This window comes from Amborella trichopoda, chromosome 1 (assembly GCF_054954075.1).
Source record: "Amborella trichopoda isolate Santa Cruz 75 chromosome 1, AtrichopodaSantaCruz75HAP2 v2.0, whole genome shotgun sequence".
In the NCBI taxonomy this organism is placed as follows: domain Eukaryota; kingdom Viridiplantae; phylum Streptophyta; class Magnoliopsida; order Amborellales; family Amborellaceae; genus Amborella; species Amborella trichopoda.
Genome location: NC_142336.1, coordinates 60,236,746 through 60,254,758, shown reverse-complemented (window position 1 = coordinate 60,254,758; position 18,013 = coordinate 60,236,746). Strand labels below are relative to the sequence as shown.

At 35.7% G+C, this 18,013-nt stretch overlaps 1 protein-coding gene and 1 non-coding gene across 5 annotated transcripts; one reads left to right on the top strand and one right to left on the bottom strand.

Annotated features, from left to right (window-relative positions):
* The first annotated feature begins 1,390 nt into the window (after nt 1-1,390).
* ECR1 (E1 C-terminal related 1) lies at nt 1,391-14,636 on the top strand. Of its 4 annotated transcripts, none has more exons than XM_020671168.2 (10): nt 1,391-1,547; nt 2,631-2,670; nt 3,455-3,618; nt 6,634-6,836; nt 11,818-12,050; nt 12,144-12,206; nt 12,299-12,355; nt 12,836-12,957; nt 13,178-13,295; nt 13,825-14,636. In XM_020671168.2, exons 3-10 carry the CDS (start codon nt 3,572-3,574, stop codon nt 14,113-14,115), a joined length of 1,134 nt encoding a protein of 377 aa, XP_020526827.2. In that variant the 5' UTR covers nt 1,391-1,547; nt 2,631-2,670; nt 3,455-3,571; the 3' UTR covers nt 14,116-14,636. The 4 variants fall into 4 exon arrangements, with proteins under 4 accessions (XP_020526827.2, XP_020526825.2, XP_020526826.2 ...); XM_020671166.2 differs by having other exon boundaries at nt 2,292-2,670; XM_020671167.2 differs by having other exon boundaries at nt 2,246-2,670.
* Nucleotides 14,561-16,895, bottom strand: LOC18440541 (uncharacterized). Its single transcript, XR_016043710.1, has 2 exons — nt 16,372-16,895; nt 14,561-14,850 (listed from the first exon to the last, which is right to left on the bottom strand). It is a non-coding gene; the product is annotated as an uncharacterized LOC18440541 (transcript).
* Between the last annotated feature and the right edge of the window lie 1,118 nt (nt 16,896-18,013).

Here is an 18,013-nt window from a genome sequence, read left to right as displayed (position 1 = left end):
TTACCATATGTGAAGAGATTTTCCAACATGGACGCCATTAAACCAATATTGGCATGCCATTGCGAAAGGGTGCAGTTCGTATAAGGTGTGTTTTTGGGGGTCAATAGTACCTATAAGGTGCAGACATTAAACAACAAACAATCAAAGCAAGTCTCACAACTAAATCTTGTTAGAAAATACAGTTTCGTTGTTGAAAACCCTTAAGTTCTTAAAATCTATTTATACTTTTAATTATGTAATTTAAAGCTAAAAAATTAGTATAGATCGAGCAAATCTATAAATATTTTGAAAATTGAAAATAGCCGGTCTAGATGGTATATTACAAGGAGCATTATTTTTAGGATTTGAAATCGTTGTTTTTCCATGTCCATGTATATTGAGGTCAAGATGATCTATTATGGGTTTTTGAACATTGGAACAACCTTTTTAAGTGGAATTTTGAGGTGCACCATATTTCTATTTGTTAGTTATTTATAAGAAACATTTTGGTTATCTTCTAATTAGAATTTAGAGCTAAGAAAGGATACTACGTCCCATATTTCTCATGAACTTTTATCACGCATAATATTATAGGAAAATATACTATGCTCCAAACTATAATGTGTATTATGAGGCATTGCCCCCTAGGGAGCATAATATATCTCCTTAAACTAACAAGTAGAAATATCCAAACTAACATCAATCATATTAAAATAATAAAAATATGACTTGGAGGGGAAAAAAGTAAAATTCCTTAATAACAATTCTCGACTTTAAAAGATATTGTTTACGAAGAGATCATTTATCTTTTGTACATAAAAATCACAATCATTATTGTCTAAACTAAACATACCTTAAGATTTTAAAAAATATTGTTTATAAAGAGATCATCAATCTTTTGTACATGGAGATCATAATCATTATCGTCTAAACCAAACATATATAGTAATTCTGGATAGGTCTATCATCGTAACTTAAGTTCTGAACCGGTTTCAATAAAAAATTTGAAAACTTTATAAGTTCTGTACTGATGCCCCATTCCGAACTTGGAGTTTGGAACAGTAAGTATTTTGAAAAAAGAAAAAAGAAAAAATCCACACATGTAAAATGAAAAATAGAGGACATATTTTTTTTGTACCCAAAAAGGGGTATTTAGTGTTATCTCCACTTTTATTTTATTTATTGAAATGGAGAATTTTTTTCTCCTTTACATGGATGAAGGATGCTTCCCTTTAAAACGAATCATGTTATTATTTCCTTGGTTTAGATTAAGAATTATTTCTCATTTGATGAGAACTTAGTAGAGTATAAAACGCAGCATGTTATTATTTCCTTGGTTTAGATTAAGAATTATTTCTCATTTGATGAGAACTTAGTAGAGTATAAATAAGCGATGCTCCATCTCTGAAACGAGGAGGGTAAAGGCGAAGTAAGCCCATTTAAGTGCAGAGGACAATCTCATGGACAACCACAACAGTGTTAGTGGAGAAAATCGATGGCGAGACCTGGACAAGCTCCTGGTGAGACCGGGGAATATCGTAGGCCCAAACTTTGAACCAGGACCTCAGGTTACTACTCTTCCCCACTTTTTATCCATCTTATTTCTCGCATTGTTTTTTTTTTTTTTTTTCTTTCTTTCCCCAATTGTGATGATGATTTCTCTTAGGATATTCTTCTTCTTTGGCTTTGATTCAAAGCAAACCACTCCGACTCGATTCTCCTGAAATTTATGATCCCTAATTCTATGCATGTGCATATGGGCAAGCTTTATCCTGTATTGTGAAATAATTTTGGTTCATTTTGGTTACTATTTTTTAAAAAATAATAATCTGGTTTTAGATTCTAATAATTTGGGATACGAATTTTATGTTTTTCTAAAGGCTCTTTGCATCTCGAAGGTGATAATCCTTCTGTGTATGGAAAAACCCTTGACTTCCACTACAAAGATGAGATTTTCTTTCTTTGGTCACATTTAAATCCTTGATATTCCCAAGGGTGCTTTTTTTTTTTTTAATGATTATTATTTTATTTTATTGTGTATGTGTATTCTGAAATATTTTTTTCAATTATTGCCTCTATTCGGTTTGATTAAGGATTCTTATGATTGTCAATTTTTTTAATCGTTTTCTCTTTTTTATCATGCTGGTACCAGTCAAATTAGAGCTAAAAGAGACCAATCTGCATGCTAATGACTTCACTGAATGCAGACGTTTACTGAATGAAGTGCTTCTATTTATCTTTATATCTTATTTTCTTTTCTTTTCAGCTTCTATGTGCTCCTCATATTTGATCTCATCTCGAATGGCTTGTAGGCATCCCATTCTGAAAACACCTAAAGGCAGACAGCTACAGGACTACAGCGTCTTTCCTAGCTCAAGGCCAATAGCTAGGCGGACCCTTTGTATCCAAATTTAGGGATAATCCCTGCTCATCCTAGTGCCACTGTGATTATCATTATTATTGTTGTCATTTAACGTGCTCCCTAGAAGTGCCCAAAGAAAATATAGATCATCTTTTTGTTTTTTTTCTTTTTTTAACATGCACGCTAGACGTGCCCCAGCAGTGAACATTGGTCATCCGTGTATTTGAATGGTAAAATCTACGTCTAAGAGAACTTAACTTCAATTCTCTTTTTCAAATTTTTTATGTAGTGATGATGAGGCAATCGACGAAATTTGGAGTCAAGCAAATGTATGTATAACCTCGACTAGCACCATTTTAGGACACCTAAAATGGACAATCCATATTTACTAAAGTCTCCCTCTCATAAGAAATACTGTTTTTTTTCAATTTTTTCTTGCAATATTAATCATCATATCCAAACGCGTGTGTGCAAAATTTGGGCTTGAACAAATTTCTCTAAGGCCCACAAAAATGATATAAAGCAGAAAATACACTTGTTGTCTGCTTTTGGGCAGATGAAATACGGGGTTTTGTTTGGCCACTCCCTCTCATGGAGTGTTCCTTTAACCTATACAACATTCATTGGACACTCATTACCCATGCTTTGTAATACAAAAACTTTTTGAGCAAGGAATTTTTTGTTGCTAGTGAGGCGTAGAATATATATTCTTATGAAAAAATAATGGCATTTTAGTAGTTATGAAAAGCAGTACACCCCATGTGGATGATATCACATTCCATGTGGGTGATGTCAATCTCCACCATTGTTGACAATTGTTTTTGTTTCTACCAAACCTTTCTACTTTATCCTTGATCGATTTATTACGTAAAAATCTGCTAAGCAAAAGTTGCTACATTGTAAGAATATGTCCAAAAGTGTTAAGTAGGTTAACGAAATACTCTAGGAGAGGGAATATCTGAACAAAACCAGTTTATGTGCGCACGCACGTTTGTGTGTTTTGAGAAAACCATAACCAGATTCATTTTCATTTTCACTGTTGACAAGTAAAAGTATAGAGCTTAGTGAATATTTGGTGACATTGAGAATTAGTTTGTTGGTTTTATTGTGCAGCTGAGAGATGACCTGCAGGCATATGCAAAGGTGTTGGTTGTTGGTGCTGGTGGCTTAGGCTGTGAGTTGCTCAAGGACTTGGCATTGTCAGGTTTTCGGAATCTCGAAGTGATAGATATGGACAGAATTGAGGTCTCCAATTTGAATCGCCAATTCCTATTCAGGTAACAATATTATATTGCCCATGCTTTTCTTACACAAGATGTTACTTTTTTCATGTTCATGGATTATTTATACTATTGGGGAGGTTATTACTCGATTGCTTGCATGGTACACGTTTGTTGTTGATGATACACCACATTTGTTATAGTAGTTGTCCAAATGAATCATCAAGCCATGTTGTTTTATTATGTCTTGGTTTGTTTCAGTAGACTTTACTTCGTGCGGTATGATTCTTAAATTAAGGAAGTGACAAGAAGGATAATAATTCTTCAAAGTGTCATTTTATAACTTACTTCCGGTAATTTGATGGTATGTCTAATTAGAATTTTGTTTATTTCACCATCGTTGTGTTTTCAGGGTTCTTCTGCCCTTAAAAAATGCTTAAGTCTCCAAAAATGGTGAAAACCAGGTTTCACCAGTGCATAAAGCACTCAAAATTACATCAGTCCTTTCTCCCAACTACAAAAAATTATTTAAAATGCAAAAATCTTAATTGATTCTTTTGCAATATTTCTTTCATACGTAATGTTCCCAGCCACAGGATTCTAAACTGCATGGCATAGACACTCCTAGAGACACGAGCTTAAAATGTATGTCACAATGCTCCCCAATTGAATGTTCATTAAAATTGAAAAAATCCTTATTTGATTGGTTTTGTAAAAAAAATTATTACACATGTAATGCTCCCATGAACAAGAGCCTAAACTATGTGACACATGTAATACTTCCCATTATACGAATATAAACTGTGTGAAACTCCTCGTCACATGAGTATAAACTTTGTGGAATCTTTCCTTATTTTCTTCCATTGTCCTACAATATGATTCTGACATTTAAGTCCTGAAATTAGCATATCACGTGTATTTTTGTTTTGTTCATGGTTGATGTATTAGCATGTCATTATGGGCAACTTTGTTAAGTCCCTGACTGAATATGTAGATGATGTAATTGTCATTGCTGCGTGATGCGAGATTGCAAGTTATGCTGGTCCAATCTGCACGATTTTAAATTGCTTGGCATTTTTACCTTATTGTGTGATGGTAAACTGCATGATATATCACCCTTATTGCATGACTTTAAGCTGCATATTATAGTGGTCCTAATTGCAATACCTAGAACTTCGATTACAATGCTCAAAATCATGAAGAAGAATCTCCAATCTTGAAGTTTAGACCACACTCACCACCTTTTTTGAGACAGCAGATGTAGACGTGTTGAAGGCCAAGCATCACATGCATGAAAGAAATTTGCACACATGATGCTTTGTTTGTTTTTTGTCGGTTTTCATGACTAAAAAAATGTATGCGTCTTTAATCTTGGCGAAAACCGGGACATGCTAGCTCGTAAAACACTAAAAAATGCCTAAGTCCTTAACACGGGGAGAATGCAGGTTGACAATTTAACCATATGATTGCAAAAGTCATGTGTTTGAAGCAACAGAGTTTGGATAGAGTTCGAAATATAATCAACTTCACTTAAAACCCAAAGATTGGCAATAAACCAACTGTTCGGGGTGTTTTTGGATCAGCCTAAGTTTGGAAACACCTAATGGTGGTCAAAATGCAGGATACGATATCTTTGTGATTGAATAGTCACATAACCGAAGCAAAAGCATTGAAGTGTTAGTGGATTCAAATATTAACAAAAGGGTCAAAATGATATTGGAATTCAAATTATGGTAATAAACCAACAATTTGGATTGACGTTGGAGTCCTTTTTTTTTTTTTTGAGTAAATTGAAGTTGGAGTCCTTGTGATATGGAAAAGCTTAACCACTATGAATAACTCAGGAACTTCTCCGAACTTCAAATTTCAGGCCAATTTTTGATAAATTTGGCTCCAAATTCATGAAAACATGTTCTCCAACACACAGATTGTATTGGAATTCAAAACCACGAAGAAATTCAATAAAAAATCTCAGATTTGTTCGATGTACTTAGGGAGTTAGAAATATGTGATCCATGCCATAGGATTCAATCATCAAGAAAAAGGTTGAGAACCTTCCACTTGTTTACGAGATGTCTAGTTCTAGATGATAGGCCTATTTATCAATACTCTCTCTCACCCATTAGAAGATAATATTGGACGTATGTTCAACCAGAACTTTTGGGCTGGTTAAAAGGTACCCACTAAGGAGTACCCTAGTTGTTGGGTTAATAAGATATGTTAGGAATTCTCAAAAAAAAAAAAAAAAATATATATATATATATATATATGTTAAGGAAGGATACTTGAAAATTTTCAAAGTTGAAGAATGTAACACATTTAATGGTTTGGTTGAACCTTTGAGCCAACTATAATATAGGCAGGGACGAAAAGGATTAGTGAGAACCTTAAAAAAGTGGCTAGGAGCTGGTCCTCTTCCTATAGGAGCATTCTCGTTTTATTCCTATTCATGGTTATGTCTAATATTTGAATAACAAAGACTGATGAAAAAGTCCTGCAAGTGGTATTATTGGACTGATAAGAAATCCAGTCGATTCATTTTAAAGCTAAGGGAGAATCATATCAAAAGCAGCACTCTGAGGGAGGCTGGGTAGATCAGTCGATGTTTAGTTCGTAGGAACTATTGGTTATGAGTGGAGCAATGTCTTCCAGTGTCCATGGCTCCTGTCATTTAGTCTGTTAAAAGAATGATGCCCTCTTCCTTAATAAACCTCTTGACTGATCTCATCAACTTGAAACATAGTGTAAAAGTTTTTTATTATTCTCTCTGATAGTGATGATGACGCTTACATGGTTTTCCTACCAGTTGACTCTATGCTTTGGGCCTATTCAGGTCAATGAACACTGCAGAATTTGATTGCTGGTGTAAGTTTGCGTATGAAATGTGGAAAAGATGAATGATCAGTAGGAGAGTGATGATTCTTTAGTGTAGTTAAGACTTATATGTGTCTTCTGGTATATAGCATGTTCAGTTACATTACTTTTTTTTCCTCAGGCTCTTTAATATGGAGCTTGCTCTATCTAGTTTATGGGATTATGTTCCTCATATTGTGTACTTTACTACTTCTGTAGGCTTCAGGATGTTGGAAAGCCAAAGGCTGAAGTTGCTGCTATGCGTGTGATGGAACGGGTTAGTGGTGTGAATATAGTACCACATTTCTGTCGAATTGAAGATAAGAATATTGAGTTTTACGGTGATTTCAACATTATTGCTCTTGGTCTTGATTCCATTGAGGCTAGAAGCTATATCAACTCTGTCGCCTGTAGTTTCTTAGGTATGGAGCTTCATCTCCTCTGATTCATATGTTCTTAACTTCTGACAATTTCTGCCCTTCCATGTTCTTTCTTCTTCCAAAATGATATTCCTTTATCATTTTTTTCTTTGGTCATTGGTCATGTTAAAATCGTAGTTTGGACTGGAAAGCGTGAATTATTATACCATTCTGCTCAAATAAGTTGTATCTTGCTATGATTCATTTTTTTTTCCTTGCTCAGAATGATTGGGCACCATTGTTGAGATCCCTAATGGCTTCATGTCCATCCTTAATGTATCTTCCGAAATTTTCAACCACCATTTCTTAAATTATGTGTTTAATTTCTTAGTTATTGACTTGCAAAGGAAGGTAAGTAAACAATTGATCTAACAATAACATGGAACTTATTTTTTCCAATTTTTAGATGGAAATAACGATACCATTGGTGAAGTCTCTCAAATGGAGATACTGTGAATTTCCAGAAAGAACCTTCCCATCAGTGTCTCTCTTCCCATGGATGCTCTTTTGCTTTCTGTTTCTCTCAGCAACTCTTGCCAACAAACAAACGAACATAATTTTTGTTTCTTAAAGATTGTGTGCATCAGCACGCTTAGGGAAAATCTCTTGAATTATGTATGTGTGATCAGAGGATATGGAAGATCTCTATAATATCTTGGTCTGCATAGCCAATGAAACACCATGGTTATCGAACTATTATATTCAGTGTCAACTTTGGTGCTGGTTACGTGCACTTTTTTGTCTTTATTGATGATATACCTTGTTATATACTCCTCACTTGGTTAGGGCCATATTTTAAAAATTAATAAGGTGCCCTTTCTTTATCAACCCCCCACCACCCCTCCCACCCCCCAAAAAAAAAAAAGAAACAAAAAGAAAAGAAAAAAAAGAAACAGAAAAAATCTACTCCTGAGGCTGTTTGATAAAGTGGAAGCTAAGGCTGTGAAAGTGGGGTTGATGAATCCCTCCATTGCATTGGTTCCATCTTGAAATTTTATTGCGGAGGTTCCATCTTGAAATTTTATTGTGGAGGATGGTTAGTTTCCCATTATAAGGTTTTCTTTAGGACCCTCTGGTGCTTAACCATACAAACCTACAGTGCACTTCAGGATGAAAGATTAATGCTTGTCTGTTAACTTATTGCAGGGATATGAGGAGAATTGGGGTTTCTAACTTGTGGACAAGATTTGACAGTTATGAGATTATATGCGAGTCAAGAGAAACTTCTTTTGAAAAATACGTGTAATAAGAAACTTTTTGAAGTTCTATGCCGCAATGGAGTCCTAATCACATGATCTTTTCCACTTTCTTTATTGAGGACATGACAGGTTTTTTTTGGGGCATATGTATTTCATCAATTTTCGTTGTACTGAACTAAGCAGTTTAAATCTGAATCCTGCTACTGACAATATGGAATTTTGAAGCTTTGAGATTTTAAGCAATATGAATTCAAGTGCTAGACTGTAAGGTCATTGCAGGAGAGAGTTTGTCTATGCAACACAGGCTTATGGTTATGGATGTTTGCATTAGGAGATGGAAGAGAATGAGTGACATTAATGGGTGTCCGAGAACTAGGTAGTGGAACTTAAAAGCTAAGAAAATAAACTTATTTAGGAATAAATTGATGAAAGAAGGAAAATGAAATTCTGAGGACAAAGTTAATGTTACGTGGAATGAGATGGTTGATTGTATTAAGAAAGTGGTAAAAGAAATTTTAGGAGAATCTAGAGGGAAAAGACTTCCAGATAAGGAAACTTGGTGGTGGAATGATGAGCTTTAACATGCTATTAGCGAAAAACAATATTGTTACAAAGCTTGGCAAGCGAACAAAAATGATAAGAATTCAGAAGAAAATAGAAAATTCAACAGGAATGCTAATAAAATAGTAAGGCTATGTTTAAGGCCTATGATAATCTATATAGTAAATTGGGGACAAGAGAAGGTGCAAAAGATGTCTTCAAACTAGCAAAAAAATGAGAGAGAGAAAGTATAGGGACCTAGATCATATTAAATGCATCAAGAGTGAAGATAAAAGGTTGTTGGCAAACGATGACAAGATGTATTTTAATTTTTTCTTTAAATGACAACTACCATGGGAGCTTTGCATTAAGCGGTAATGAGGTCAAAGGTCATAGATACTTGATAGGATTAGGATATCTGAAGTGAAAGAAGCTTTAAGAAAAATAAAGATAGGAAGGGCTTTAGGACCAGATGTAACAATAGAGGTTTTTAAGTGCATGGAAGAGATTAACATATTCTGGTTGACCAAGCTATTTAACAAGATTTTGATAACAAAAAAAATGCCAGATGCATGGCGGAAAAATATTGTGGTACTTATTTACAAGAACAAAGGAGACACACATAGTTATATGGACAATCGAGGGATTAAATTTGTGAGCCACACTATGAAACTGTGGGAGAGAGTGATTGAGCAACGATTAAGACATAAAACGAGTGTATCAAAAAATCAGTTCGGATTTATGTCAGGGAGGTCAACCATCGAGGCTATTTTTCATCCTTAGATAATTGACAGATAGTTTAGAGAGAAAAGAAAAGACCTCCACATGGTCTTTATTGATTTAAAGAAAGCATATGATAGGGTACCTAGAAAGATAATTTGGTGGGGTTGCTGGAAAAAAGACGATTTTTAATAGGATATATTGACAAGGTTGGGATATGTATAAGGGAGAGCTAACTAATGTGAGGACAACTAGTAGATAGACAAGTGAGTTTTCAGTGATAGTAGGCCTACAACAGGGGTCAGCTTTAGCCCATATATCTTTGCTTTGGTTATGGACGAGTTAACTAAGCATCTATAGGATGAGGTCCCATGGTATCTGTTGTTTGCGGATGACAATTTTGATTCATGAGCATAGAGCATAAAAGCAAAGTTAGAACTTTGGAGGGATGCTTTAGAATTTAAAGATTTTAAAATTAGCTGAACGAAGAATATATGGAATGCAAGTTTCGTAATAATAGGAGCATAAACGAGGAATTAGTTTAGATTGATGGCCAAGAAGTACCTAAAAGAATTTTCAATATCTTGGGTCGATATCCATGAGAAATGAGAGATTGATGAAGATGTTGCTCATAGAATTAGAGCTGGGTAGATGAAGTAGAGATGCACTTCTGGAGTCTTAAGTGATCGACTGATCGTCGCATACCAATGAAATTGAAGGGGAAGTTCTCTAGGATGGCTATAAGACCAGCCATGCTTTATGGGACGAAGTGCTGGGTGGTTAAAAAACAATATAGGCATATAATGAGTGCAGCAGAGATGACAATGTTGAGATGTATGAGTGGCAAGGCGAGGAAGGATAGAATTTCGAAAGAATATTCAGTAGCTCCAACAGATGATGAAATGAGGGAAAGTAGATTGAGGTGATCTGGTCATGTACAATGTTGACCTAGAACACCACCAGTTAGGAGGGGTGATTTGGTTCAAGTGGAAGGCTCAAAAATGGTACGGGGAAGGCCCCAAAGGACATGGATGGAAGTAGTGAGATGTATGGTGACTTATGGTCTGACTGAGTGTATGGCCCTTGATAAATAGCCGATCTCAAATAGTTGGATAAGCTCGGATGATAATGATGATGATGAATTCAAGTGCTAGAATAGATACTCGCAATTTCTTGCTTTTGTTCTACTATTAATAAGTAAAGAGCGTGTATACTATGCTCTCGTGGAAGCACACTGTCCATCTACCCCTTGGGCTATAAAACCTACTTGGGAGGATTTTTTAAATCTGAAATTTTGGGAACTACCTAAGAATTACTAGATTATTTTTGGAAGAGAAAACTTAAATTTCAAGTTTCCTAACACTTTCGAAAAATTGTATGGTCTTGGTTCAATCTTGAGATGTTATTTTTCTCTGGTGCATATAAAGTGTGATTTGGAAATTTTCTTTTGGGAAAGTTTTCTATGTTCCCCCTACAACATAGAAGTTCTATCATCCCCCTTATCCAACGATCCATTTTTTAATGGAGGGCTAAGATTGCCCCAATCACAATGTCACGTATCTACACTATTTTATTTTTAATTTTTTTCTATAAACTATTTTGACACCAAATTTTCGTCCAGTGCTCTATTAAACTCGCACTAATGAAAAATATAAAAAAAATATTTTCAATAAAATAAAATAACCAAAATACCCCTGAAAGTTTCAAGAGGTATTTTGGTCATTATATTTTATGGAAAAATTATTGTTAATATTTTTTATAGGTGCGCTGCACATACCAAATTTCATATTCAGAAAATTTGTATTAAAAAAACTAAAAATAAAATACTTTGAAACGTCGGATCTAAGATCAAACGGTGAGTGACTCTCTTGATAAAAAATGAACGGCTGGATGGTAGGGGGAGGATAGAACTTCTATGTTGTAGGGGGAACATAGAAAGCTTTCCCTTTTCTTTTTTGAGGTTAGTCTATCGGTTGATGATGTTACATCCCCAAAAATTGGGATCCTAAAGTTACTCCTATATTAAGTTCTACTCGAGGACGTAAATGGACAGTATGCTCCTGCAGGATCATGGAAGTTTTTGGCATAACTAAAATGATATTCATTTCCTTTTTCTATAGTTATTGTAGTACATGTTTTGTATAGATGTGACATGCTTCTCGTGAACAATCAGAATCTCCTTTTTTTACACACTGTTCAAAAACTCAGTGATTCAGGCTCGAATTCACCCAAGCCACTTGGACATTGCACCATACTGGGGTCCAGTTTAGAAACCCAAGCCCCTAGGACTCACCGCAGTCTCACCTGCCATGGATCCTACCATTGAATTTGCACAGGAGTCTCGGCCGAGTGAGACCGCGGATTGGGTTGGGACCCTTGTGAGTTCGATCAGATTCTGAGTTTTTAATCACTGCAGTGAACTATCAGATAATGCATCACATTTCTATTTTGAATTGCTGTTTATTCCTGTCTACTTTTCTGAGTTTGAATTGTCATCTGCCTTGTATCACTCTGGGAAAATCTAGAGTATGATTCTGATGACAAGCCATGCGAAGAAACAATTAAACCTATGGTAGATGGTGGTACTGAAGGTTTCAAGGGCCATGCTAGAGTTATCTTACCCGGAATCACCCCATGCTTTGAATGCACCATATGGCTTTTTCCTCCTCAGGTGAAGTTCCCTTTATGCACTCTGGCAGAGACCCCTCGTACAGCTGCCCACTGTATTGAATACGCCCATTTAATTAAATGGAATGAGGTAAAGCACAGGAACACTTGGTTGACACTTCTTCTCATTTAGGAATGCTTTTTTATTGGCTGGGGCATGGTTTACAGGGCAATTCTCTTGCAGGTGCATGGTGGGAAGTCTTTTGATGCAGATGAGCCAGAACATATGCAGTGGGTTTACTCTGAGGTTCTGTCATCGTCTGTAGTTAAAATTTCTTCAACCTGTCCATTTGTAATTTGTTTTAGTCAGTGATGTACTTGAAACATCTGATGCTACAGGCACTTAAGAGAGCTGAACTTTTTGGTATTAGCGGGGTTACCTATTCCTTAACTCAGGTATGAAATTGTCTTAAAAGCAGCTCCTCACAAGCTCAAATGTTTCCGCATGTGTAGCCTGCTTATATTTGTCCGATTACAACTCTATCCTGATTTGGAGGTACACAGTTTTATGAAGTGAGAACCATTTGAATTTGTCATTTCATCTTTTTTTTTTGTGAATCTTTTTGTGCATCATGTATGGTGGATTGAGGATTTTATATATGGTGCTTTCGGTCCATGATCTACCTGCCCAATTTGTGAAAGTAATGCACATGTTCTTTGGCTACTGCTTTTTTTACTAATTGGCAAGGGACTCGTGGAAATTGCCCCTTTTTTCTTTTTCACTGGATGGATTTTCTATCATGCAATTTGTGTAATCATATCCTATGATTTAAGAGAGATGGATATTGTATGTTGTTATTCTCTTTGCTCTTTAATACTTAAATAGTTCTTTCCAGTTTATATGACAATAATGACTCCTCTCTTACTTTTCTGCAGGGCGTGGTAAAAAATATTATTCCGGCTATTGCCTCAACTAATGCAATTATATCAGCTGCTTGTGCATTGGAAGCATTGAAGATTGCTACAGGATTCAGCAAATCATTGTCCAACTACCTAACGTGTGTCTTTACACCTTTTGTTCTAATTTTCCTTGCCACTGATTATTGGGGATATGTACATGATGTGACATTTTTTTGTGCTTGTCAAGTTGGCATATTTCCTCTGTGATTTGATTTTTGCAATGCCTTATCTAATGGTTTTGGGTAGATAATAGTGCTTTCATGTTAAAGTTCCATATCTTGCCATCTTCTAACTAGTAACTACTCATCATTCTTTTAGGTATAATGGTGCTGAAGGCCTTCACACGAAGGTGACTGAATTTTGGAAAGACAACGACTGTCTTGTTTGTGGTCCTGGCGTTCTTATTGAGGTGGACAGTACGACTTCTCTGCAGAAGGTGTGTAGATACGGTATTTTTTTCTTTTCTCTTCGGTGCATGCAAGATGCATGGTACTTGTTCCAGATTTTTTGTCATGAACAATCCTTTAGTAATATACATTATCAAAAAAAAAAACAATCCTTCAGTGATATTGGCTTTCCTTTCTAGTAAGCATTTTGATTAATTTCTGCTTAGTAAGAGGAATATTTGAATGATTTCCTTAAATCTTATGTTTTGGGATCTAGACCATTTCCTCTTGTACAAGGTCATATTCACTTTCGTCCGTCAGATTTTGAATTGGGTAATTGTGAGAGTATCATTGACTGGACCCAAAGTTCAAAAATATTTCTCGAACTTTGTGACACGTCCCCAGCCATTTAATTTGACATCGAATGGGTAAGAATATTTATGACCTCCTTGTAACAGATATATGGTGTCATAGTAGACAATCCCTTTTGTTTCCACAAATGTCCTAGGGAAAAATTTGTTATTTTTGCGTGCACATTTTCATTTGACACTTTGTTTCTATCCTTATGCTTTTGACCAGTTCATAGATCTCCTCAGAGAACACCCGACGCTCCCTATATCGAAACCAAGCATGGTGCACAGAGGCAAGAACTTGTATATGCAGGCCCCTCCCATACTTGAAGAAATGACCAGATCGAATCTGCAGCTTCCTCTCTTTGATCTCATGGGTAGAATCCCCAAAGATGTCATTCATGTCACTGGCACCGTCACATTGAATGATCGGAAGACATCTGCTCTAAGAAAACTTCGCATTGTGTTTAAGGGAAATGTGGATGGAGTTGCAGATATGGATATGGTTGGTGGCGCATAAAACTTCTTACCTTTGTTGGTATCCAATGACTTGACTTTGACCAGATAGCTTATACTTCTAAATTTTGAGAGAGAGAGAGAGATTAGCCTCTGTTTTGAGCAGGCATTGTCGCGTGTTGGGCATGATTCTGCTTCATATGTTGCCTGTATCAGATAGGCTGGAGTTGTGAAGTTTCTTGATTACAAAAATTGGACACAATTGCCATAGAAAATGCAAAACATTGGCATGGAAGATGGTAAGAGTTGTTGGGAAAAGGGGAAATCTCTATATTGTACTAGAACTGTAGACGATTCATCATATTTGAGTTTGTCTGCATAGATGAATTGAGGAAGAATTCTTAGCTTGGTTGCTGTGGAATTTTGTGCAATAGTTTGCTTCATGGCATTTCAACATTGTACTAAAGGTGTAAGATAAGTTTTTGACATGGTTTAAGAGGAAACGAATGTTGTTAGCAGAACGCTTAAGTTGTTTCTTTTTAGCTTACATGACTGAATACAATGGACCACGACTTTATATACAAAGGTCACAAGCACCTCAAGCCATCACAATGTAAGTTAGATAGCTGGGGTGTACCATTTATTTGCACAAAGCTTTAGGAATTTTCTTTTCGAGACTCTGACCGTGGCTGATGATATGCCTCTAGCTGCCCTGATTTCACTTCTGACGCCGAAGGGAGATTCTGACCTTTTTGTACAAGATGTGTTGTATAGAAAGAGTTTATATAAGGTTGATGCCCTAAACAATCAAACAAAGTCACACTTCAAAAATTCATTGGAATAAGTTGTTTTGATGCCAAAAAAAACCCTCAAATTCGAATATCGCGATCGACTTTGGGATTCATTGACATAAAAAAAAAAAAAATTCAAATCTAAGAAATAGTGTATTTCGTAATGCATTATCTAGACTGTCAATTTTTAAGTGCTCATAGATTTATTTGATATATAGCATTTGGAAGCTTTAAATTTTATAATTAGAGATGAAAATAAAATTTCAGGTTATTATAAAGATTTTCAATATTGAAACGATATCTTTCAATATTATTAAAAGGTTAAAGGTGCGCCTTACTTTTATTGTTTGGCGCTTCAACCTTGTACAAACCACCCCTTGTATATTTCGTTTTTCTAATGGGTAGTTCGGTTGCAAATTTTGAATTTGGGATGTTGAGGGACATTTGGTACCAGAGGTAGATGGTGTTATTATGTGGTTCCTTTGTCTAATGGGTAGTTCGGATGTAAAATTTGAATGACGTAGTGTTACAATCTTCAACAATCAAGCCTGTATTTTTTGGCTAATCAAGCGTGTATTTTTTGGCAAATTTATGTAAAAGGACTGTATACGATGAGATCATTTATTTTCGATACAATGCGGTAACAATTCTTTATAACCATTTGATGTGAAATAAAAGGCCTATTTTCGGTTTATTTCTGGCTAGTCCATGTAAGATCGTGTATACTTACTACAATTTGTACAAAAGTTATTAAAAAATGGAAGGGAAATTATAAATATATATATCTTTTTTTAGATTATTAAAAATATAATCTAAATTTATAAAACCTCATCTATACCCCTTTTCTGTTTTTTTTGTGAAAACACTTTTTACAATAGTCTTAGATCTGTGAAGGCATCATGGTTGACCTAGAGCTGTGACGGTTATAGCAGGTTCTAAGCCAATGCATCACGGAATGTAAAGAACCGTGATGGGCTTCTGGATTGTCTCATGGTTACTTGAAGCATTATAGTACTTAAAGAACCATGATAGGTTTCTAGACAATCACATGGTTACTTGAAGCATCACAGTACTCAAAGAACTATGATGGTCACTTAAAGCATCACGGCACTTAAAGAACTATGATGGGTTTCTGAAGTATCACATGATCACTTGAACCATCATGGCACTAACATAACCGTGATGGTTATTTGAAACATTACAGCACTTAAAGAATTGTGATTGTCACTTGAAGCATCATAGGACTTTAAGGACCGTGATGCCTTCACGGACCTGCTACTTATGTGAAGGGTGTTTTAGTCATAAAAGTGTGAAAAAAATGGTGAAAAGGGGTATAAATGAGGTTTTAAAAAATTGAGATTTATTTCTAATAATTAAAAAAATATATATATAAAAAAGTATATTTTTGATGATTTCCCGAATAAAAAAACCACTTCATTGTTGAAACCTTTTCCGACTGCAACGGTAGAAATTAGAAAAGATGGGGAGGCCGAGATAGACTGATCTTAAAGTCTAAACAAACAGGCTACCTCACAACACATTTGATATCCATCTGATCAATCAGAAAATGGGTATTGCTCATATCTGACTGAGCAGTCGTAAAGCACCGCCCTTGCACCTATGCGATTGGTGCATGTCTGCTGCATCACGGACACCGCGCTTACCAGGCAGGTTGCACAATCAGAAGGAGAGAGTGAGGGGGTGCAGGTGGCTCTTGCGTACGCAAAGGCGTTTGGGAATGGAGAGATGGTCTTGTAATCGCGAGAGGGGCGAGAAGGGGTGGAGCTTTGAATGTCCTTGAGGACGTAGTCCAGGCTTTGCGTGAAGGGATCGCCTCTCGTGTACACACCAGAATTGCAGAGCACTTGAGTGATGTTGGTGTTTGGTGCACTCTCCACAACCAAGATTCCATCACCACCACCACCACCACCACCACCACCACCACCACCATATAGTATGGTGATAAGTAGAATCAAATACAAGCCTATAAAACCAGCCTTTCTTCTGTCTCCCATTTTTGCTTCTTCTTCTTCCTTTTTCTATACTCCAAAAAGAGGGTAGTGGCGTATGAGTTTTATATCTGCCTTTCCATTGTTATCGTCAAAAACTATGGCCGTCTTTTGTTTGTTCATGGGGTTAGGTGAATTATGAGGGGAAAAAAAGTTCATATAAGGTTGAAACCTTATACGGTAGAAAGAAGGTGCACCTCAAAAAATCTAGTAAACAATCGGCACACCTCAAATTTTATCATAACATGTATTTTTGGTGTTAAAAATTCTTAGGATTATCAAAAATCTATTTTTATATCTCTTATAAATTTGAAAACTCTTAAAAAAAAAAAAAAAGTTAAAATCAAATATATCTATAAACAAATGAAATCTTGAAAATGGACGGTCTAGATGATATGTTGCAAGATGCAATATTTTTGGGACTCAAAATCTTTCATTTTTTCATATTCATACATCTAGATATTGAGATGATCAATTAGAGGGTTTTTCAAAAATCCAGATAATTTGTTGTAAGACGCATTATTTTTGGGACTCAAAATCATTTTTTCTTTTATAATCATACATCTCGATGCTTAATTAGAGGGTTTTTCAACATTAAAATAAATTTTTCCAATGGATTTTTGAGGTGCATCAACATTTGAAGGTTGGAACCTTATATAAACTTTTTCCTATTTTTGCATATAGGGCACTTTATACCAAACTTACCGAGGAGGCTTTATTGCTGTCTTTGATCAAATAATCCATGTCCCTAATCTAAATTTTATATTGACCAAAAGTGCGTCTTTTACCTTGGATGAAATGACGGCCCTTTTTTTGGGGTAGTTAAATACACATATGAAATGACAGGCCAGGCCAGGCCAGGCCTGCCCTTTGTTGAGTAGTTAGAAGGTGGGGGAGTAGCATACGTCCCCTTTGTTTCTTAGTCAATTTAAAGTTAAGTGGGGCATATAACACATTGCATTGCAGGGCTCTTTTGTCCTCTCACTGCCCTGCTCTTTCCTGCTTCTTGGCTTCATCTTTTTGGATGTGTTCATGGCAGCCTTATCAAATAACTAAAACCTCACCTCATAACTCATCCAAAATTACAATGAAAACCAACCTTTACATAAATCATCTCCACTTAAACATTATGGTTGTAAAAAACTTAAGATTTCAAGTTCTA